Source organism: Oncorhynchus tshawytscha, linkage group LG15, assembly GCF_018296145.1.
Source record: "Oncorhynchus tshawytscha isolate Ot180627B linkage group LG15, Otsh_v2.0, whole genome shotgun sequence".
Taxonomy (NCBI): Eukaryota; Metazoa; Chordata; class Actinopteri; order Salmoniformes; family Salmonidae; genus Oncorhynchus; species Oncorhynchus tshawytscha.
The window spans coordinates 24942857-24966187 of record NC_056443.1 but is presented as its reverse complement, the minus strand read 5'-3'; the positions used below and the strand labels follow the sequence as shown (position 1 = coordinate 24966187).

Here is a 23331-nt window from a genome sequence, read left to right as displayed (position 1 = left end):
GAAGCGCTTTGGAGCAATCAAACACGGTTAATATTTCTTTTTTTTTTTTACTGCTTCTGACCTCAGGGTTAAATCCAGTCCCATTCTCCTCGTCTCCCTGTGTTCCTGCTTCAGCCATAGTTAATAAAGCCAAACTCTGACTTCACTGCCCTTTGGGATTTGGGATTAGATATTAGGGGAAAAGCCATTAGCCGACAATGGTAACGGATACAGAGCCCCTTTACGTTTTAGGATTAGTCTAGTCCCATGTGGTAGGCGACTCAGCAACGCCAGATATGGAGAAACAGGGGGAATGAAATCTTTGTGATCCATTGAGTTAATGTGTCCTCAGCAGACCCGTTCCAGTAGATCTGGAGATTAGGCTTCTTTAATTGATAACCAGGTGGAGGTAAGCCAAAGGAGGAAGGGCAACCCTCAGGCGGAAGTAGGTCAGTGCTTCAATCGGACATGGAATTTTCCGTGGCAAGTTTAAAGCTACAAAATGTAACTTTTTGGGCGGCCTGACCAAATCCACATAGAAATGTGAATTAAATCAAATCAAATCAAATTTGATTTGTCACATGCAGATGTTAATGCGAGTGTAGCGAAATGCTTGTGCTTCTAGTTCCGACAATGCAGTAATAACCAACAAGTAATCTAACTAACAATTCCAAAACTACTGTCTTATACACAGTGTAAGGGGATAAAGAATATGTACATAAGGATATATGAATGAGTGATGGTACAGAGCAGCATAGGCAAGATACAGTAGCTGATATCGAGTACAGTATATACATATGAGATGAGTATGTAAACAAAGTGGCATAGTTAAAGTGGCATAGTCGATGATATAGAGTACAGTATATACGTATGCATATGAGATGAATAATGTAGGGTAAGTAACATTATATAAGGTAGCATTGTTTATATATTTACATCATTTCCCATCAATTCCCATTATTAAAGTGGCTGGAGTTGAGTCAGTGTCATTGTCAGTGTGTTGGCAGCAGCCACTCAATGTTAGTGGTGGCTGTTTAACAGTCTGATGGCCTTGAGATAGAAGCTGTTTTTCAGTCTCTCGGTCCCAGCTTTGATGCACCTGTACTGACCTCGCCTTCTGGATGATAGCGGGGTGAACAGGCAGTGGCTCGGGTGGTTGATGTCCTTGATGATCTTTATGGCCTTCCTGTAACATCGGGTGGTGTAGGTGTCCTGGAGGGCAGGTAGTTTGCCCCGGTGATGCGTTGTGCAGACCTCACTACCCTCTGGAAAGCCTTACGGTTGAGGGCGGAGCAGTTGCCGTACCAGGCGGTGATACAGCCCGCCAGGATGCTCTCGATTGTGCATCTGTAGAAGTTTGTGAGTGCTTTTGGTGACAAGCCGAATTTCTTCAGCCTCCTGAGGTTGAAGAGGCGCTGCTGCGCCTTCTTCACGATGCTGTCTGTGTGAGTGGACCAATTCAGTTTGTCTGTGATGTGTATGCCGAGGAACTTAAAACTTGCTACCCTCTCCACTACTGTTCCATCGATGTGGATAGGGGTTGTTCCCTCTGCTGTTTCCTGAAGTCCACAATCATCTCCTTAGTTTTGTTGACGTTGAGTGTGAGGTTATTTTCCTGACACCACACTCCGAGGGCCCTCACCTCCTCCCTGTAGGCCGTCTCGTCGTTGTTGGTAATCAAGCCTACCACTGTTGTGTCGTCCGCAAACTTGATGATTGAGTTGGAGGTGTGCGTGGCCACGCAGTCGTGGGTGAACAGGGAGTACAGGAGAGGGCTCAGAACGCACCCTTGTGGGGCCCCAGTGTTGAGGATCAGCGGGGAGGAGATGTTGTTGCCTACCCTCACCACCTGGGGGCGGCCCGTCAGGAAGTCCAGTACCCAGTTGCACAGGGCGGGGTCGAGACCCAGGGTCTCGAGCTTGATGACGAGCTTGGAGGGTACTATGGTGTTGAATGCCGAGCTGTAGTCGATGAACAGCATTCTCACATAGGTATTCCTCTTGTCCAGGTGGGTTAGGGCAGTGTGCAGTGTGGTTGAGATTGCATCGTCTGTGGACCTATTTGGGCGGTAAGCAAATTGGATTGGGTCTAGGGTCTCAGGTAGGGTGGAGGTGATATGGTCCTTGACTAGTCTCTCAAAGCACTTCATGATGACGGATGTGAGTGCTACGGGGTGGTAGTCGTTTAGCTCAGTTACCTTAGCTTTATTGGGAACAGGAACAATGGTGGCCCTCTTGAAGCATGTGGGAACAGCAGACTGGTATAGGGATTGATTGAATATGTCCGTAAACACACCGGCCAGCTGGTCTGCGCATGCTCTGAGGGCGCGGCTGGGGATGCCGTCTGGGCCTGCAGCCTTGCGAGGGTTAACACGTTTAAATGTCTTACTCACCTCGGCTGCAGTGAAGGAGAGACCGCATGTTTTCATTTCAGGCCGTGTCAGTGGCAAAGCGGGCAAAAAAGTTATTTAGTCTGCCTGGGAGCAAGACATCCTGGTCCGTGACTGGGCTGGATTTCTTCCTGTAGTCCGTGATTGACTGTAGACCCTGCCACATGCCTCTTGTGTCTGAGCCGTTGAATTGAGATTCTACTTTGTCTCTGTACTGACGCTTAGCTTGTTTGATAGCCTTGCGGAGGGAATAGCTGCACTGTTTGTATTCAGTCATGTTACCAGACACCTTGCCCTGATTAAAAGCAGTGGTTCGCGCTTTCAGTTTCACACGAATGCTGCCATCAATCCACGGTTTCTGGTTTGGGAATGTTTTAATCGTTGCTATGGGAACGACATCTTCAACGCACGTTCTAATGAACTCGCACACCGAATCAGTGTATTCGTCAATGTTGTTGTCTGACGCAATACGAAACATCTCCCAGTCCACGTGATGGAAGCAGTCTTGGAGTGTGGAGTCAGCTTGGTCAGACCAGCGTTGGACAGACCTCAGCGTGGGAGCCTCTTGTTTTAGTTTCTGTCTGTAGGCAGGGATCAACAAAATGGAGTCGTGGTCAGCTTTTCCGAAAGGGGGCGGGGCAGGGCCTTATATGCGTCGCGGAAGTTAGAGTAACAATGATCCAAGGTCTTTCCACCCCTGGTTGCACAATCGATATGCTGATAAAATTTAGGGAGTCTTGTTTTCAGATTAGCCTTGTTAAAATCCCCAGCTACAATGAATGCAGCCTCCGGATAAATCGTTTCCAGTTTGCAGAGAGTTAAATAAAGTTTGTTCAGAGCCATCGATGTGTCTGCTTGGGGGGATATATACGGCTGTGATTATAATCGAAGAGAAATGGTAGATAATGCGGTCTACATTTGATTGTGAGGAATTCTAAATCAGGTGAACAGAAGGATTTGAGTTCCTGTATGTTTCTTTCATCACACCATGTCACGTTAGTCATAAGGCATACGCCCCCGCCCCTCTTCTTACCAGAAAGATGTTTGTTTCTGTCGGCGCGATGCGTGGAGAAACCCGTTGGCTGCACCACCTCGGATAGCGTCTCTCCAGTGAGCCATGTTTCCGTGAAGCAGAGAACGTTACAGTCTCTGATGTCCCTCTGGAATGCTACCCTTGCTCGGATTTCATCAACCTTGTTGTCAAGAGACTGGAAATTGGCAAGAAGAATGCTAGGGAGTTGCACGGTGTGCCCGTCTCCGGAGTCTGACCAGAAGACCGCCTCGTTTCCCTCTTTTTCGGAGTCGTTTTTTTGGGTCGCTGCATGGAATCCATTCCGTTGTCCTGTTTGTAAGGCAGAACACAGGATCCGCGTCGCGAAAAACATATTCTTGGTCGTACTGATGGTGAGTTGACGCTGATCTTATATTCAGTAGTTCTTCTCGACTGTATGTAATGAAACCTAAGATGACCTGGGGTACTAATGTAAGAAATAACACGTAAAAAAAACAAAAAACTGCATAGTTTCCTAGGAACGCGAAGCGAGGCGGCCATCTCTGTCGGCGCCGGAATTATAGATCTTTCATTCCCTTTGAAACAAGTCTAAGAAGCGATAGATATTCTCTATGTGTGTTATTTTATGCTTCCCATTTTTAAGTTTCATTTTTGCCAATTTTACTTTTGGTTTTGTGTACCAGCTTCAAACACAACATTTTTTATTTTGTAAAGCATATTTCACAGCGGTTTAGAATGGTACAATGATTCTCCACACTATGACCGCTTGGTGTGTCACATCAACTGTTATTAGGGGAACTATAAGAATACATTTTTTTCACCCATGGCGGAGCTATTTCTGCATAGTGCATCTTTAAGGAGAGACACTTGTATGTATTTATGTAGTACAGTAGTAGGTTAGCATTTCAGTTGTAAACTTTTCCATGACTTGGGGGTCGTTCTTGAACTGCAGTGGCATTTGCACTTTAAATGAGAAATAGTTAACACATCATACATGTTTTTGTTTATATTGAACTGTTTATACTGCAAGTCTTTGTTTAGGTATTGTTTAATGTACTTAGGGTAAGCAAATTGGCTTTGTCCCAGTAGTAATGTGTAGAGTTGTACTGACATGTTTTGGGGGATTTAGAGATATGTATCTATTATTTTGAATGCTAGAAAGTGAAGAAAAAAATATTTAATATATTCAATTAAAATATTAATTAAAATACCTTTTTTTTGGACTAGGATAATGTCTGCCCCTCACTTTTATGTCATTTGGTGTTACCACCTTGAACACCTCTCGTTACAAAGATAGTATTATGATGCAATTCATCTTACTGTTGTACATTGCAATGTGTCAATATTATTGCATCTGTCCCTACTCAAATAAATGAAATTAAATGACTACACATCAAGTAACTGAAGCAAGCAGTAAAACTGAAGCAAGCAGTAAAACTGAAGCAAGCTTATGGAGCAGCGGGAGTAGTGAAGCAACACAAACGTAGGCACAGACACGTGCATACACACACATGATAACATGCTGTTTATCGTACAGATGGATTTTGTTTTGTAGCTACGTGTTGGGGCTTGAGGGCACACACTTAGTGTGTTGTGAAATCTGTTATGAATGTATTGTAATGTTTTTTCAATTGTATAAGCGCCTTCATTTTGCTAGACCCCAGGATGAGTAGCTGCAGCCTCGTCAGGAACTAATGGGGATCTTTAATAAATACAAATATGGGGCCTCCATTTAAGAAAATCCACAATAACCAAAAATGTCTCATTGGTGTTACCATCGTTGGTGTTACTACTCTTCCTGGTGGTACCATGTTAGCCTACGAAAAAGGGTTCAGAAAGGGTTCTTCGGTTGTCCTCATAGGAGACCCTGCTTTGGTTTCAGGTAGAACCCTTTTGGGGTTCCATGTAGATCATTCTGTGGAAAAGGTTCTTCTGGAACCCAAAATGGTTCTACCTGGAACCAAAAGGGTTCTTCAAAGGGTTCTCCTATGAGGACAGCCGAAGAACCATTTTAGTTTCTAGATCTTTCTAGTTTCTAGATCACCTTTTTTTTCTCAGAGTGTAATGGTATTTAAAGTCATTAAGCTGTCATATCAGTGATTTAGAAGGGGAAGATGTACTAAAAATACATTTAAATCAAAATTAAAAAACAAGAAGGTAAACATTTTCATAAATCCCCAAATGCCACCGCAATTCAAGAATGACACATAGGGTGTAGCGTTGTTTCTACATTATCAGTAGTAGTAGTAGTAGTAGTAGTAGTAGTAGTAGTAGTAGTAGTAGTAGTAGTAGTAGTAGTAGTAGTAGTGGTAGTAGGAGTAGTAGTAGTAGTAGTAGTAGTAGTAGTAGTAGTAGTAGTAGTAGTAGTAGTAGTAGTAGTAGTAGGAGTAGTAATAGTAGTAGTAGTAGTAGTAGTAGTAGTGGTAGTAGGAGTAGTAGTAGTAGTAGTAGTAGTAGTAGTAGGAGGAGTAGTAATAGTAGTAGTAGTAGTAGTAGTGGTAGTAGGAGTAGTAGTAGTAGTAGGAAAAGTAATTGTAATTATCTTCTATTCAGAATTTGATACTGCTAACTGTATTTACACGAGGATCATTTTACTATGGCCCTGTCCCACCTCCCCCATAAGGTAAACCTGAGACAACCCCACTACTCAGAGAGAGCCCATGGATTTGACTGGAAGGACTAATCTCCTTTTGCTAATAGATTTACTGTGTTGTCTTTAATTACAGTATCTCATGACACCGGGGTTGGGTCTATGTGTTGCTATTTGCATGGCTTACCACCGGATCAACTCTTTAAGCCCTGAGTTGGCGTCGGAGTCGTTTGCTCTGAGGTCTCTTCGCAATTTACAGTCCGGAAAGAAACAGATTACAGAAAAAAAGAGAGAGAGAAAAAAAACCTTTATTCGCTGTATGATTGGTGTTTGTGTCTGCCTGCATCCATCCCAAGCCGGTTTGACTGAGAGGCGCATATTTATCTAATTCTGATTTATTTCACCCCGGCACTAATGGCTCCTAGTTTATGACCCTAGTGCGCATTGTTTTGCACAGATGGCGTTTCATTGGCGAAACAGAAGTTCCTCAGGCACCACACCGGCCCTCCCTTTTCATAGCTCATTTCATTGGCGTAATGATAAATAGAGCCCTCTTTCTCATCTCTATCTCTCTGAAATACTGCATCAAGTCTCTGTGTCGCTATCGGTGTACCACGTCTGACTGTTAAAGAGGGATGGGGGTTTGCGGTTCGGCTTTACCGTAAAATCCAGATAAGTCTAGATGATAAGATGGTTGGATTAGAGAGCCCAAACTCAGGAAATGGCCCCGCAACGGAATTTTTATGTCTCTCTCTCTTTCTCTCTCCCTCTCTTTTTTTCAGGCTCCAAGCCTCCCCAGTAAATACTCTTACACAGGATTTGATACTAATAGCTGTCATTTGGTGCAATTCACTGCAAGGGAGAGTGATGTGCATTCATAACAATGGCAAAGACAGGGAGCGTAGGTGTTCAAAGTGCCTGAGCTTCACTCCAGAGAAGGAGGCTGTATGTGACTATTGTGTGTGTGTCTGTGTCTGTCTCTCTCTGTCTTTCTCTCTGTGTGTGTGTGTGTGTGTGTGTGTGTGTGTGTGTGTGTGTGTGTGTGTGTGTGTGTGTGTGTGTGTGTGTGTGTGTGTGTGTGTGTGTGTGTGTGTGTGTGTGTGTGTGTGTGTGTGTGTGTGTGTATCTGTCCGTGTGTGTCTGTCCGTGTGTGTCTGTCCGTGTGTGCATGCCTATGTATTTGTCTAGAGGAGAAAGACGAACAGTGGGAAAAAATAGAGATGGTTAGAGACAGAGAACGAGAGATTGAACCAGAGAGACAGAGAACGATCGATTGAACCAGAGACAGAGAACGAGAGATTGAACCAGAGAGACAGAGAACGAGAGATTGAACCAGAGAGACAGAGAACGAGAGATTGAACCAGAGAGACAGAGAACGAGAGATTGAACCAGAGAGACAGAGAACGAGAGATTGAACCGGAGAGACAGAGAACGATCGATTGAACCAGAGACAGAGAACGAGAGATTGAACCAGAGAGACAGAGAACGAGAGATTGAACCAGAGAGACAGAGAACGAGAGATTGAACCAGAGAGACAGAGAACGAGAGATTGAACCAGAGAGACAGAGAACGAGAGATTGAACCAGAGAGACGGAGAACGAGAGATCGAACCGGAGAGACAGAGAAGGAGAGATTGAACCAGAGAGACAGAGAACGAGAGATTGAACCGGAGAGACAGAGAACGAGAGATTGAACCGGAGAGACAGAGAACGAGCGATTGAACCAGAGAGACAGAGAATGAGAGATTGAACCGGAGAGACAGAGAACGAGCGATTGAACCAGAGAGACAGAGAATGAGAGATTGAACCGGAGAGACAGAGAACGAGCGATTGAACCGGAGTGGGAGACAGAACGGGAAAAAGGAGGGAAGAGACGAGAGGGAGACAGAAGGAAAGGGACTGCCTACCTAGCGCTGGTTGTTTGCGTGATAGTTAACAATGCTATAAAGCAGGCCCATCTCAGGACTTCCCATATAACTGCCATCTGTCGGCTCGTAAACTTGTCAGGAGGGGTCGGGTTCGGCACGAGCCACAGAGAGGCAAGCAGGATCTGAGAAAAATGACAACCCATTCCCCCGGCAGACACTGAGCCTCCATTACCAGTCAGACATCTCCCCCGCACCAAGCCGCCACTATCATATGACAGCACAGTGGCACGCTAAAGCAACATGCAGTGACGAAAACTGACACATCTCGCTGCCTGACATATCTCGCCACCTTGACTTGCAGTAGAGAGCAGAAGCCCAAAACATAGGACACTTGTGATAGATTTTCAAAACTGAGCCAAAAGGCCTTTGCTTTTATTGAAATCGCTTGGCCATTGTCCAACGCGTCGGCTAGATTCGACGGTTACATGTTCGAAGGACGCTCCACTTCGAGGAGGATGTTTGTCTGCTGCCAATGTTTTTCTTTTCTTCCTGAATGAGGGATGGTCCAAGGTCAGGGAGGGATGGCGGTGGTAGCCGAGCCGTGTAGCGGCTCCACCATATTAAATTACACAGAGCATTGCATTAATCTGTCAAGATTGCAATAAAATACGGATCAGGATTAGGACCAGGGATGAAAGTGAATATTTTAATCAACCCCTGTGTGTGTCCACTGTCTTTAAACAGGTTGTAGGGAGTGCGAGGAGAGGGTGGAAGGTGGGGAGGAAGAATGCATTATATTTCCATTCTCTTTTATCGACTCTCTCTCTCTCTCCTCCTCTCCTCTCTCTCTCTCTCTCTCTCTCTCTCCCCCTCCTTCTCTCCAGGTTTGACACCACCTACCACGCCCCCCCACAAAGTCAGTCAAGAGAACCCTTTCAAAGCATCGATCAAAACCAAGTTGTCTTCATGCTCCCCATCTGCCCTGGCGTGCAAGAGGGCTCGGCTGAGCGAGGCGAAACCCTGCAGGCCCCTAGCCCCAACCTCGGCCCCAGGCAGGAAGGGCCCAGAGCAGACTGAGCTGTACGCCCAGCTAAGCAAAGCGTCCACTGCCCTCCCCACCTCTGTGGTTGCTGCGACGACAGGGGGCTGCAAGGAGGAGCGCTGCTGCGGCAACAACAAGCGGAGTGTCCAGCCTCGCTGCTACGGTGACCATGACTATTGTCAGTCCACGGCGACCAGCACAAAACAGGACCCTGCCGCCGGCGCTAACACTAATGCGGCTAACGCTACCGCTACCATGACGACTACTACGACAACCCCTCTGAAACCCAATCCGGGTGTGGCGGAGGACAGGCATGTGGAATGTAAGGACTCAGCCATGCCACCCTCCCCCTCCTCTTCAACCTCTACATCTCCTCCTCCATCTTCATCCTCTTTGGCCAAGCAGCTGCAGCAGCAGCAGAGCTCTTCCCCTGTGGGTAAGGAGGCTCGGGGGCAGGACCGGACCCCCATCACCCAGGACAAACCACACCCACCACAGACCCCAGAAGGGGACCAGCACTCTGCCAGCAGGAAGCAGCCCCTGCGAGACCAGGATATCCGGGCGGAGCTCAACAAGCACTTTGGCCGCCCCCAGCAAGCCATCTATAGCCAGGGTGAGAAGGGGGAGGAGGTGGTGGTGGAGGAGGGGAGACGGGGAGGAGGGGAGATGGCCGGAGCCCTGCAGACCCCCAAAGAGAGCCCTGCTGGATACGAGAACTACCCCAAGCTCTCTAGTTCTGGGTCTGGTTCTACTGGGTACCTGCACCCGGGCCTCTCTCCCTTCCACGAGGAGCTGGAGGGTCAAGGTGTCGAGGGGCACTTCCTCTACCCCTGGGAGGGCATCCCTTTGGACCTGCTTTTCGAGTCCTGCTCGCCGTCCTGCTCGCTGTCCAGCTGCTCCCCCTCACGGGGCTCCGTCTCGCCCCCCTCCTCCCTCCTCCTCTCCCCCAGACACTTCCACTGGCCCCACTCGGGCTCCCCCTCCTCCCGCTCTCACTCCCGGTCCCGGTCCCGCAGTTCCTCCTCCCACCACCGGAGGCGCTCCCTCTCCAGCTCACCTGACGGACGCCCCTCCTCCAGGTGAGTAAACCCTCTACTCACTGTGGCTAGGTTCCCATGTCCGTACTACCACACCACTTAGACATCATGCCTAAAATATCTACTGCTTAGCTTCATTCTAAGTAGCCTGCCAGTGTGGATATAGGAATACAGCCAACTAGCACGTTCCCTCCTGGTGGGAGACGTTTCCCTTCTGTTGTATGAACGTTGCTTAAGCGTTATGGGCGGCTCTGACGGTGCTCCCGGCAGGAGGTGGACAGCTCAGTCGTGTAAACAGGTCTCCTCAGCCGTCAGAGACGGTGTCAGGAGAGGATAGGCCCTGCGGTATGAGCCTCTCCACTCTCCCCGGAATGGGGCCTCTAGCTGCCTCTGCTTCTGCATCCCCAAGCACAGAGAAGACTTGTTATGTTCCTGTTGAAAGAGGCTTTAACAACAGCAGAGAGTGTGACGGGGCCAGGGAGAATCCTTCCCTGCTGGACTACTAGACGGTGGATTGTGTTAGGCTGGTGTAGTGAGGCTAGCCAAGCTCAACCGTCTCAGTGCTTAACTACAGAGCAGAGGCCATATGTCTCACACTTCTCAGGGTCGGAGTGCTGATCTAGGATCAGGCCCCCTCCTGTACATGTAATCTTATTCATTATGATCTAACTGACGAAACTGATCCTAGATCAGTACTCATACTCTGAGAAGCTTGTACATGCAGACCCAGGGTTCCACTAGCAGATACCAGATGAGGAGGTTTGGTGTGTTAGTCAAACTGTGAGATCAAAACTGTATATCAGAGAAGGCGGCAACTAGGAAAATGAGCGGCGCCTGAGGTGTTGTGCTTTGGTTGCTTCAACGTTGTCAAAGCCTCCTTTCCCCTGGCAATGACTGTTATCGGAGCGTTTTGTCACTCTCATTCCCACCTCTGTTTTCCCGGGATCTACTATTTGATGCGGCGCGTGTTGTTTTAGGCAGCAGCTGTTGTTTCATTGAGCGCCAGGCGAGACCCCTTCTTTGTCCCCAGAGATGAAAGCCAAATCTGGGGAGTTTAGTTCTTTATCCCCTCCTCTGAAAACAATGTGCATCATCACAGCAGCCCAGGAAAAACTACATTTCCCATGGTTCCCTTTGATCAGAGCAAAGGGAACGGATATACAGTAGGTATACTTTCAGCAGTCTTGCATTGAGTGCCTTGCAAACTGGATAGACGATTCATTCACTTCCCTCACGCTCATAAGTGAATTGGTTTGCTGGGTTACTGAAAGGTCAGTCTCAATGGAGGTGAGCTTTGCCTTCTGTTTTGCAGTATATCCTTGATAAATCATTCAGGCTGAGGACTATCGCCAACGTTATGATACAGTACACAGAGACGGTCACTAGGTTGCTAAAGATGTCCAGGTTAGAGGTTGAAAGAAGAAAAGCGGGGGAGAAAGTAACCTCGTAAAAGGTCAGGGATACCTGAGTATCTCAAGAACTCTGTGAAAAATGTTCAACAAAATGTCCTCATGTCTCTCAACTCCCCCTCTCTCTTTTCAAACTCTCCACTTCCTTAACTCTGTGGACGTTGGACCATAGCCTAACGTCTCTCCTTCTATTATTCAAGTCTCCCTTCTTCAGCATCAGTTCAATAATAAAGCAATGGGAGCTAAAGAGCCTGTACTCTGTCGGGATACTAACTTTAGGGTTTGGCCGCAGGGCCTAAGGAACTTCCCCTCATTTAACATAGATACGTGGTGCTTGTACAGTACATACTGGCCCTGGTGGGAGGAAAGGTGAGAACATTTAAACCCAGCTGCACTGTGGAGGGGAAGAGTGAAGGAAGTCAAATTCGGTCAAACTTGGGAAAAGCGTTCTGAAAATATTGCTGAATATATTAGGACTTTGTGCTTTTTTAAAATGGTGAGATTTGACAGTGTGGCTCTGTCATCTTGTAAGGAAAGGATATGAATGAGGAATGCCTAAGTATGTCTAGACAATTTTATCGGATTCACAGATACCCATCTCAGATATGATTTAATTTATTGAAATAATGCTCGCAGTCGATAAGACTGAATTACCCAGAATGCACAGTTACACTTAGACAATACTTTATTATTAGACTCCATATGATTGACATCTTGATGATTAATATGTATTCTGTTTTTGCAGGTCTCGCCACAACATGGACTCCAGCACTTTGCGGTCCAGGACCCACAAAAGCCCTCACTCACAGTCCAGATCCCCCCTCAGTCGCAGGCCACGGTAAGGGTTCAACACATCCCTTACACTAAACCAGGGGTAAACAGCTCAGGTCCCTCATGATCCAGTTCCTTCAATTGAAGTTAGTTTTCATCCTTGCCTTGTAACCAAAAATATGTATTGACTGAAAACCAGCAGGATTGTGGAACACGGTGTTGAATATTGGCACTCCTTCCTTAGCCATTGATTAGACCGATGACACCAGACAAGCCCAAAGTCCTATTTTCCCATCTCTCCAATGCATGGCCACATCTGACGAAAGTTGCACTTTTTCTCCCCGGATGAAGCTCTAACTAAGCTGAAAGTAATGATGTGAAGTAGTGCTGACAGTGGCAGCTGTCCAGCTCTCTACTGTGCATCTCACCCGCTCTCTCCCGTGGGCCTCTCCTGCAGGATCCATAACCTTTACGACCAGGAGGAGGCATCTTCTTATTAATGCCTTTGTTTGTTTCCCCACCCCTCCGGGAGGGGGGAAATTTAGCCCAACTCCTTGGTGGGGTTTCGGCCGATCCGCTTTATAAGTGCGGACGTGAAAATGAAGGGCAGATGTTGGAAGGACAGCGGAAGGGCGGTGGAGGACAGTGAAAGTGATGGGTTTGGTTTGGTCCCTCCGCAGGTACGACAGCTACGAGGAATACCAGCACGAGTGTCTGAAGCGGGAGGAGTATCGCCAGGACTACCAGAAGAGGGAGTTTGAGAGGGCTGAGCAGAGGGAGAGGCAAAGGGAAAAAGCAATAGTGAGTTCCCCTGTCATTTTGTCTTATATTCTGAGTATATCAAACATTAGGAGCACCTTCCTAATATTGAGTTGCACCTCAGAACAGCCTCAACTGGTCGGGGCATGGACTCTACAATGTGTCAAAAGCGTTCCACCATGATGGTGGTCCATGTTGACTCCAATGCTTCCCAACATTGTGGCAAGTTGGCTGGATGTCCTTTGGGTGGTGGACCATTCATGATACAAACGGGAAACTGTTGAGTGAGACAAACCCAGCAGCCTGGCACCTACTACCATACCCCATTCAAACGCACTGACATACACAATCCATGTCTCAATTGTCTCAAGGGTTAAAAATACTTCTTCATCCCGTCTCCTCCCCTTCATCTACACTGATTTTGAAGTGGATTTAACAAGTGACATCAATAAGGAATCATAGCTTTCACCTGGTCAGTCTTTGTCACAGAAAGAGCAGGTATCCTTCGTGTTTTGTATACTCAGTGAATCTCTCTCTCTCTCTCTGCCCATCTCTCAACCCCCCCCCTTCTCTCTCGCTCTGTCTTTCTCTCGTCCTTCTAATGGCAGCCTGGTATTAATATAGCCCGGCTGTGCCCATCGCTGTCTCACACACCCTCTGCACTACCTAGACAGGGCAGACAGTTGAGGGCTCGTTGCCGTGCCTGCTGCCTACTGTTCCTCTGTAATGAATGAATAGATGCAAAGTGAGTCACTGAATCATTCAGGGCTCCACGCGTTTCCTCTTTATCTCAGGGTTGTGTATTTTTAAAAGTCTCCAGCGTCTGGGAACGGTGTCGGATCTTATTAATCACACCACAGGGGCAGATGTTAGAAACAGGAAGAGAGGGAGAGAGGGAACAAGGCTAAAAAAAGGAAATTCACTGCCATGGAAATGTACACTGTTTAAATAAGGAATCTTTCCAGTGATCTAGTTCAAATTCAATGAAAATGGGATGAATATCAATTTTCCGTTCTCTACCTGTCTCTGTGTGAGATTGCACACATTTTAAACATGCTAACACAGGATGATAAATGTGCACGTCAAATAATGCACACACGCTATCTTTGGCCTGCATACATTTTAGGTGAGACAATTACAGGCAGCAAAGCCAAGCTGTCAGTAGAGGTTTGGGAGGCCAGATGATGCGAGGGCAACACACACACACACACACACACACACACACAGACGGCCAGCCTCGGGGTGCCGTCTCGGAAAGCCAGCGTATTTTTCAATTGTCAGCATCTAAATCCCTAATTCAGCAAACACTTTGTCTCATACTTTATGTGAAGGGAGGAGAAGAAAAAATAATAACACTGAATATTACGGTTCATTTGTATTTTTCTGAGGATTGGAGCGCATGTCTTACCATTTAGAATGTATCCCATAAGGCACCCTATTCCCTCTATAAACTCAGCAAAAAAAATAAACGTCCTCTCACTGTCAACTGCATTTATTTTCAGTAAACTTAACATGTGTAAATATTTGTATGAACGTAACAGGATTCAACAACTGAGACATAAACTGAACAAGTTCCACAGACATGTGACTAACAGAAATTGAATAATGTGTCCCTGAACAAAGGGGGGGTCAAAATCAAAAGTAACAGTCAGTATCTGGTGTGGCCACCAGCTGCATTAAGTACTGCAGTGCATCTCCTCCTCGTGGACTGCACCAGATTTGCCAGTTCGTGCTGTGAGATGTTACCCCATTCTTCCACCAAGGCACCTGCAAGTTCCCGGACATTTCTGGGGGGAATGGCCCTAGCCCTCACCCTCCGATCCAACATGCTCAATGGGATTGAGATACGGGCTCTTCGCTGGCCAATGCAGAACACTGACATTCCTGTCTTGCAGGAAATCACACACATAACGAACGGTATGGCTGGTGGCATTGTCATGCTGGAGGGTAATGTCAGGATGAGCCTGCAGGAAGGTTACCACATGAGGGAGGAGGATGTCTTCCCTGTAACACATAGCGTTGAGATTGACCTGCAATGACACCAAGCTCAGTCCGATGATGCTGTGACACACCGCCTCAGACCATGACGGACCCTCCACCTCCAAATTGATCCCACTCCAGAGTACAGGCCTCTGTGTAACACTCATTCCTTCGACAATAAACGCCAATCCGACCATCACCCTTGGGGAGACAGAACCTCGACCTGTCAGTGAAGAGCACTTTTTGCCCTTCCTTTCTGGTCCAGCAACGGTGGGTTTGTGCCCATAGGCGACGTTGTTGCTGGTGATGTCTGGTGAGGACCTGCCTTACAACAGGCCTACAAGCACTCAGTCCAGCCTCACTCAGCCTATTGCAGACAGTCTGAGCACCGATGGAGGGATTGTGCGTTCCTGGTGTAACTCGGGCAGTTATTGTTGCCATCCTGTACCTGTCTTGCAGGTGTGATGTTCGGATGTACCTATCCTGTGCAGGTGTTGTTACATGTGGTCTGCCACTGCGAGGACGATCAGCTGTCCGTCCTGTCTCCCTGTTGCGCTGTCTTAGGCGTCTCACAGTACGGACATTGCAATTTATTGCCCTGGCCACATCTGCAGTCCTCATACCTCCTTGCAGCATGCCTAAGGTACATTCACACAGATGAGCAGGGACCCTGGGCATCTTTCTTTTGGTGTTTTTCAGACTCAGTAGAAAGGCCTCTTTAGTGTCCTAAGTTTTCATAACTGTGACCGTATTTTCCTACCGTCTGTATGCTGTTAGTGTCTTAACGACCGTTCCACAGGTGCATGCTCATTAATTGTTTATGGTTCATTGGACAAGCATGGGAAACAGTGTTTAAACCCTTTACAATGAAGGTATTTGGATTTTTACAAATTATCTTAGAAAGACAGGGTCCTGAAAAAGGGATGTTTCTTTCTTTGCTGAGTTTAGTGCACTACTTTTGTCCAGGGCCCATAAAGCTTTGCTCAAAAGTAGTGCACTATGTAGGGAGTAGGGTGCTATTTGAAACAGAACCTTAGTCTAGGTTCTTTGCGGAGGTGAACTTTGAGTTTCACTACCAGGCGACTGATTTACATGTATCAGTTACCAGTGGCCCCGGGGTAGCATTCAACATTTGAATGGATCTCTATAGACTCGCCCCAGTAATGGCAAGTAAATGAGTGAATAAATAATTCCAGTGATACAACAGCCTAGAGGCTTGTTCTGCATTATATGATTAGCAGATGCAATTAAATTGCTCCCAAAACCATAATTGCAGCCTCGTGCGGTAGGTCTAAATTATGCCGGTGTGACCTTTGTGTCCTTTGTGGTTCGTGGAAAATGGTGTTTTCTCCCCACGGCCTGTTCTTAGTAATGGTGTTTTCTCCCCCACGGCCTGTTCTTAGTAATGGTGTTTTCTCCCCCACGGCCTGTTCTTAGTAATGGTGTTTCGTACAGGTTTCTTTAATGGTGTTTGTGTAACGGCAGCTTATTGTCTGATATTCAGAGCCAAGCGAGAGGTCTAATTCTCTAGTGCAACAGTTACCCATAATTGAAGGACACTTAAAAATGCATTTGTCCTCTTTTGACTACAGATACAGGCTTCTTAAGTTGTGTAATACCAAACAACTCATTGGCTCATTTTAGGTTCTCAGACCACAAAAGGAAAGAGGAAGAGCAAACCTCTGATAGTCTTTAATGTATACGGTTCTATAAAGGCTAGGTGGGGGGGAAAGAAAAAAGACAAGGGACCATAATGAATCTGTCCTATCAGATAAGAGGAGGTATTTAGCACAGCCCGACCAATCAACGGGGGAAAAAAACAAGAGCGATGTGACAAAAGGGTGGCCTCGAGTCAGCGCTCGCCATCAGGAGTTCCGAGTAGTTCATTACGGCCACCAAGTGGGCCTGAAGGGGAGGGAAAAGCAGAAAGGTGAGGAATATACTCCTCCTTTAATCTCTCTCCCTCTCTCTCTCCGTTAATGAGCAGGAGGAGAGACGGGTGGTGTACGTGGGGAGACTGAGGTCCGACAGCACGCGGACCGAGCTGAAGCGGCGCTTTGAAGTCTTCGGCGAGATCGAAGAGTGTGCCGTGAACCTGAGAGATGACGGGTAAGGCCCCGGGACTGTGTGCTCGCATGTGTGTGTTTGTGTGTTGGGTTTATGGGGGGGGTAATAGGATTCATTGTAGTACATCGTTCCCTTCATTTCTACCCTCTGGGTTAGGTGGAACACAGAAAACTTTGGGCTTTGCATCGACTTCTATGTCAAAGTCAGGAGTAGACGCAGGGCAGTAGGGCGCTTTTTTGCATTCCAGTCATGTCTGTTATCCTATCTATCCCTAGCCTATAAAAAGCCCCAAAGATACATTTTTATTGATTTCTCTTTTGCATATAAATAGTCTGGATGTCCGCTACCAGAAGAGAATCTGACGTTGTTGGTTTGACTTTTCATTTTCTGTTCTTGACCGCAGGGACAATTTTGGCTTCATCACCTACCGCTACACTTGTGACGCCGTCGCTGCCCTTGAAAACGGACACACCTTGCGCCGGTCAAACGAGCCCCAGTTCGAGCTGTGCTTCGGTGGACAAAAGCAGTTCTGCAAATCGAATTATACAGACTTGGGTAAGTGCTGCTTTGTTGTTGCTCGGGAGAACCCTGGAGCTTCTGCTAATACACGCAGACTGTCAAAGGGAGTGAAGGATGGAGGGGAGGGTCAGGAAGCCGGGAAGCAAAAAGGCTCGAATGATGCCTTTCAAAACCAAAAAGCATATTTTTACTCTTATCACCCTGCCTCAAGCGTTAGAGTCTACCTTCCTGTCATCACGGGCAAAAACAGTTCAGGGGTCAATCTGTGTACAATTCCTCTTTAACCAGCACCCATATAGGAGTATATCTCGTGGAATGGAGAGGCATTGTTCCATTCCATTGTTCACAGCCTATATCTTTGTACTTAGTCGATACTCGAGAAGTATGGAATTGGGAAGAAAGAGAACGATGCCCTTTAAAAGCTAGTCCGCGGTTTGTTTTGATACCCTATATACAGGCATGTATATTTTATGCTCTGGAGGGTAAAGAGAGGTAGGTAGATGGAAGGAGAGAGGGAGGGATGAAGGGATGAAGGGAAGAGGGGTGCAAGGTTAAATCCCCTCAGCCCCTCCCTCCTGGGTGAGCCTCCGTCTGTTGCCAGCTGTTGTGGTGTTCAACAGAGGCAAGACCTCGCTGTGTTACCTAGCAGCGTGTCATCCACAGAGGGAGGGAAGGAGGGAGGGAGGGAACGAGCCTGACTGCAGAGGCCTGATTGACTAATAATCAGCACTCTCTTCCTCATGCTTTTGGACACAGACGCTGACACAGGGTCGGCTCCTCATGGCGGCAGCCCTACAAAGTGCCGGCGACTTAAAAGCACGGGTAGAGCTAGTCGATTAATCAGAGGAAAAGGTACACAACGTGCGAGTGCATGCACAGAAAAAAGAAAACGTATACGCCCGAAAGACTGCACTCATTGTTCAGAAGGACACGGCTATAGTGCCGGATGACGCATTTGATAAATAATGCAAGGCACTGAGACAAATCTTGGCTTCTCCCTACGTAGACGCCTGTTGAAAACCAGAACAGAAAGTGGGGTATCCATCCCTCCTTTTTCCATCCTCTCTTTACTATAGCCCCACTATCATTAACAGACGGTAGACACTGGGAGCGATGTTTAAATAGCACTATAGCCGGAGTCAGTCAGTCCATCAAGATGGATGCTCGTCTGTGTGTCATTTGGTCCATTTGATGATGGCGGTTAAGATGCCAAGTGGGGCTTGTATTGTTGCTCCTATTTTCCACTCGACATTCGTTCCACGACAAAGCGTAGGGTGGGGAATGTTTAATGCAGGGTGAACCGGGAGGTCAGTAGGTCACAGCAGAGGAAAGAAAATGGAATGTTCTTCCAAGGAACAAAGACGTTAATGTTTATTTCTGAGGCTCGGGCCTGAAACCAGTGGCATTCATGGCGTGGACGTTTGTGAAGTGTACAGCGACGATGCGTTAATCCCAGGCCCTTGAGGAAAGACATTGACGACTGACACTACTAATCAGTTTCGGGATGAAAAGAAAGACCTTCATTCTGCTTCATTCTCTTTTTTTAGAGAGAAAGACCAGTTTATCCCAAACTGCCGATGACGGGGGTAGGATAAAAGAAAGGGAGAGGAAAGTACTTCCTGTTCAAAGCGAGGGAACTTAAATAATGTCATGCAGTAGCGGCCTCAGATCCTCCTCTCAATCTTGCCTGGCTTTCTTGTCTCGTCTCGTTTTTTTTTTTTTGACTGTCCATTAGTTCTAAGTAGTGCACATGGGTATTTGTCATCCCTCAAGGTGTGCGGCGTACCCCTTGGCCATAGCATTAGATCACGACTGGCATCTCCTGCATGCCATGGTCATTCCCATTTCTCAAGCTCTCAAAGCGTGCTGCCGCCCGTGTGGGGGCCCCATTTGTGAAGCTGTCTGCCACGAGAGATAAGACACATTTATTATCGCGCCGACCAATCAAAATATATGCCCCCTGCCGCTCGCTCAGTTTTGACGATTTTGTCGCTCAGTATCAGAAAAGCTTTATTTTCCACCCTGAGCCTTTGAATGATGTAAAGATGAATGGTGTCTAAACATCTAATTTGTGGGGAGATATGAAACATTGGAGGGGGGAGTACAGATAGCTTTTAGACTTATTGAAAAGCAACCGATTCAGATGAGTCCTTTCACATAGATGCAGATAGTCATACAGATTTGCAGTTGTTTATAGGATTATGTGAAATGGTTTGAACGTCCTTTGAAATGGATGTATTCAGAATATAACTAATTCACGATGACTTAAATTGTCAAACATTTAGGGGCAGTTCTGGACAAAGATTCATCTTATTGCTGGACTGAAAGGTATTTCAATGGAGATTCTTGCCATGCTTTTTAGTCTAGGTCTATGCTTTATGTGTCCAGGAAACTGCCCCTCAATATGCAAAACAAAACAAAGGTGAGAGGTGATTTTGTGACAAGAATTGGAGACCACTTAGTCTGCTTAACCCTGACGTCAATATCCATCTCTCGTTTCAGACTCCCATTCTGACGACTTTGATCCAGCCTCCACTAAAAGCAAGTACGACTCCATGGATTTCGACAGCTTGCTGAAAGAGGCCCAGTGCAGCCTGAGAAGGTAACAGTTGCCCTGTCACCTGCTGTCTACAAAGAGGGATGTCTTGATACCTCACTAATGCTTCTGTCCGTCGACTACGAGACTTCCAGAAGTTTTACACTCTATGTAAGAGAGTATATAAAGATGAATCTCTATATATAGACATATATATATATATATATAAAGTATATTAACAACAATGTTTACATGAACATAGCTTCTGAAGAAGCTGGGAAGAGACAGTACCGGGAGAGCCAGTGAATCCTCATAGCCTGTGTACAGATGTGTGTGCTGTACTGTTTTACAACGGTCAGTGAAAGACAAAGACGTTGAGGAGATTTTTCTCTCCAAGCACTACAAACACCCAACAAATGCTTTGAGTGGTGAAAATGTGCAGGTTGTTCAGGCTTTTTCTTTTCTTTTTTTTTTGTGCCTGATTTTCTTTTCTTTTTTAAAAATCTGGTGTTTGGATGTGGTGTTACACTATTAACGAGAGATAACAATGCTGTCTACATTTTCGGACAAAAATGTAGCCCTGTATTTACAGATATGATCAAAATATGTTGTATTTTTTTGTGTACATATCAAACAAAGTTCTTTATTTGTTACAGCTATGCACTGTAAAATGCAGCCTTTTGATGAAGAAATTTTCTTAATTAAGAATGTCGATCTGTAGTTATTACAATGATGTAAAACATATTGTACACCTACATGAAGTTTAGAAGACATGACATGATTGTAAAAATGTGTTGGAGGCTCATTTCGAGGGAGCATGTCAACAAATCTCCTTTTTTGACATTTACTTTGTTGGGATAAAAAGTTAACCATTTATAGTTTTATGTTTAAAGTTTCTCAGTGTTTTTCCTTAGACAACTAGTCTAAAATGCATTTCTAACGTGTTTTTTCATGATTGTAAAAAAACAAACCCCATTATTTTTATGAATTATTTCTGAAACAATCAGTATGTATCAACTCATTTTGATTTCAATGATTTCTATGGTTCTTGTTTTGATAATTTTACCCTCTTTGAGGAAAGACTACTACTATGTTTAATCTGTTCAAACAGGATAAACCATGCATATTTATCTATTTATTTTAATATTTGAATCAAAAATATTTATGGTTCCCATGTCACATGGTGTACCTCACACATTTTAGCTATTTATATTGTTATTAGATTTTTGTTATTTAATTTACAATCAGTGGTATGAACAATAAATAACAGTTTTGTGGGAATATTTCTTTCTATGCCTTTCAGAAACAATCAACATATTCTTAATAATCTTCTCGAACAGTGGGATGAGATATGCTGCTCATTGTCCAAGTGATCTCTGTCTCCACAACAGTGGTTTGCAGCCATGACAAAATGTCTACCACGTTATTTTCCTTTATACACGTAGAACATGAAGCAATAAAATGATTTTGCAGGTATTTTGTTGTACCACACTGTAAAAATCTGATTTGTTGCTCCACACACGCTTGATTATGTGAATGCCAAACAAAAGTTTACAATTTTCTTTCCAGAATTTTTTTTAAATCTTGTATTTGATGTTCAAAATATATATATACATGCTGATAATATTTACATTATTCACAGTAATTACAAAAAGAATTAATAATAATATAAATGAAAGAAAAAGTATTTAAAAAAGCAATAAATTATTTTTCAAAGTTGTACTTTAGCTTATATTGTTGTGTGGTTTTAGATCCGACCCATTACCCAATCGCTGGCTACATACGGGGATTCCATTCCATTCTTAGCACGGTCACATGACTCTTATCACCCAACAGAGAACACTTACAGTATGTTCTAGTCAGTCAACACTCATGTTTGCACATTTAGTGTGAGTTTGGGTCTGTGTGTTTCTGTAGAAACCTTGTGGCAACTGTACAAATGTAAACGAATGCAACGGAAAACACAGTGTTAAAACTGTAGTGTTCAGCAACAAGCATCCTAGCACCAAAACATTTGTCTGTGTAGCGCATGTCTATTCAATGACAGCCGATAAAGCACAAACTACTTAGGCTATCAGGCTCTCCTGTCTGAATGGCAGTACTTGAATGACATCCTATAAGCCTAGAGAAACTACTCAATACTGCATGCTACTGCACCATTTTCCATTAGGCGATGCTGCCACACAGTCCAGATATCACAGCACCTTCGACGTGACATTAAAGGTAACCTTGTGCTTTCTGGTTGAATTAATATCCTGTTTATAGTGAGAGCCAAGTAACGAGAAAAAACTGGCTCCATCACGAGACGTAGGACATTTTTTTGTATGAAAGCTTCACTGATCACAGGCCACCTTTCATTAAGATTGACTGTGTAGATGAAAACGAGCTAATTCTCCTGATGCAAAGGGGCAAAAATCAGTGGGGGAAATACTTCCCCCCTGTACAGCGCATGGGTAATGGCGTCGCGTCCCATTTGATAGATGTGGCTTTAATCATTGTAATAAAATAAAAAATTCGCTTTGTAAATCGCCTAGAGTAGCAATATATTATAACACCTTATGGTTCTCAAAATGTCACCTGTGGCAGACTCTTTAATAATGTGAACTACTGAGGAATTCGCCACTGCTTAAACGTTTGTTGGGTGATCATGTTTCTTTTGGAAGGACAATAATGTTTGTGAGTGTGAGCGTGTGTGTGTGTCTGTTTATAGGCAGATACTGTATGTGTGTGTGTTGGGGGGGGGGTTGCTTTGGGTTGTTACCTGTTTGTGTCCTATCCACGTTGCCTTCTGCCAAGTCCTTATCGATGCCTTTTGTGGTTCCTATTGTATGACTTTCTTGTGAATTTTATTTTTTATGTGCAATTCTCATCAGCCTCAACATGTCAATAAAGGGAAATGTGTTTGAAAGAAACTCACTGGGAACTGTCCTGTCCTGTCAGGTAACTTTCTTCTTTACCTTCATCCCTCCTGCTTCCTCTCTCATTGTCATGGTGAGAGTGGGTACTTCCCTTAGTCAGGCATCATTGTGACCAATTTCATTTGGGTATGACTGTAATGGCGTCTCCTTGAAGTCTACCCTCTATGCTATAACTTAATATATGAACATACCTGTTTTACTGTGTGCAATGTTAGACATGAGACCACACTGCCTGTAGTAGTTAGCATTTACTGTAGGTTTGACAGAGCTATATATATATATATATATATATATATATGCGCATTAGGTTTCTCTAGCATCATGGACTGTATGAAATGAAAGTCTACTCATGTAACATTTCAATGCCTTCAAGTGTTGGATCCTTCTCCCTCAGCTACCACTCTCCACCACTAAGAAATTAATTAGACCCCAGCTTTCCCCTCTTTGATATTCCTA

General features: G+C 45.3%; 1 protein-coding gene across 6 annotated transcripts in view; it reads left to right on the top strand.

Moving 5' to 3' along the window:
* The window catches only part of LOC112214702 (peroxisome proliferator-activated receptor gamma coactivator 1-alpha-like), a 74003-nt gene extending 51134 nt beyond the window's left edge, over positions 1-22869 (top strand). For 5 of the 6 annotated variants that reach the window (XM_042298363.1, XM_042298362.1, XM_042298366.1 and 2 more), the window contains 6 exons: positions 8722-9958; positions 12071-12163; positions 12777-12897; positions 16823-16944; positions 17306-17457; positions 19924-22869. In XM_042298363.1, coding sequence (XP_042154297.1) covers positions 8722-9958; positions 12071-12163; positions 12777-12897; positions 16823-16944; positions 17306-17457; positions 19924-20027 — 1829 coding nt within the window. In that variant the 3' untranslated portion in view covers positions 20028-22869. Of the gene's footprint in view, positions 1-8721; positions 9959-12070; positions 12164-12776; positions 12898-16822; positions 16945-17305; positions 17458-19923 lie in introns of those variants that run through there. The other variant, XR_006078940.1, reaches the window with a different exon arrangement.
* Positions 22870-23331: the final 462 nt, after the last annotated feature.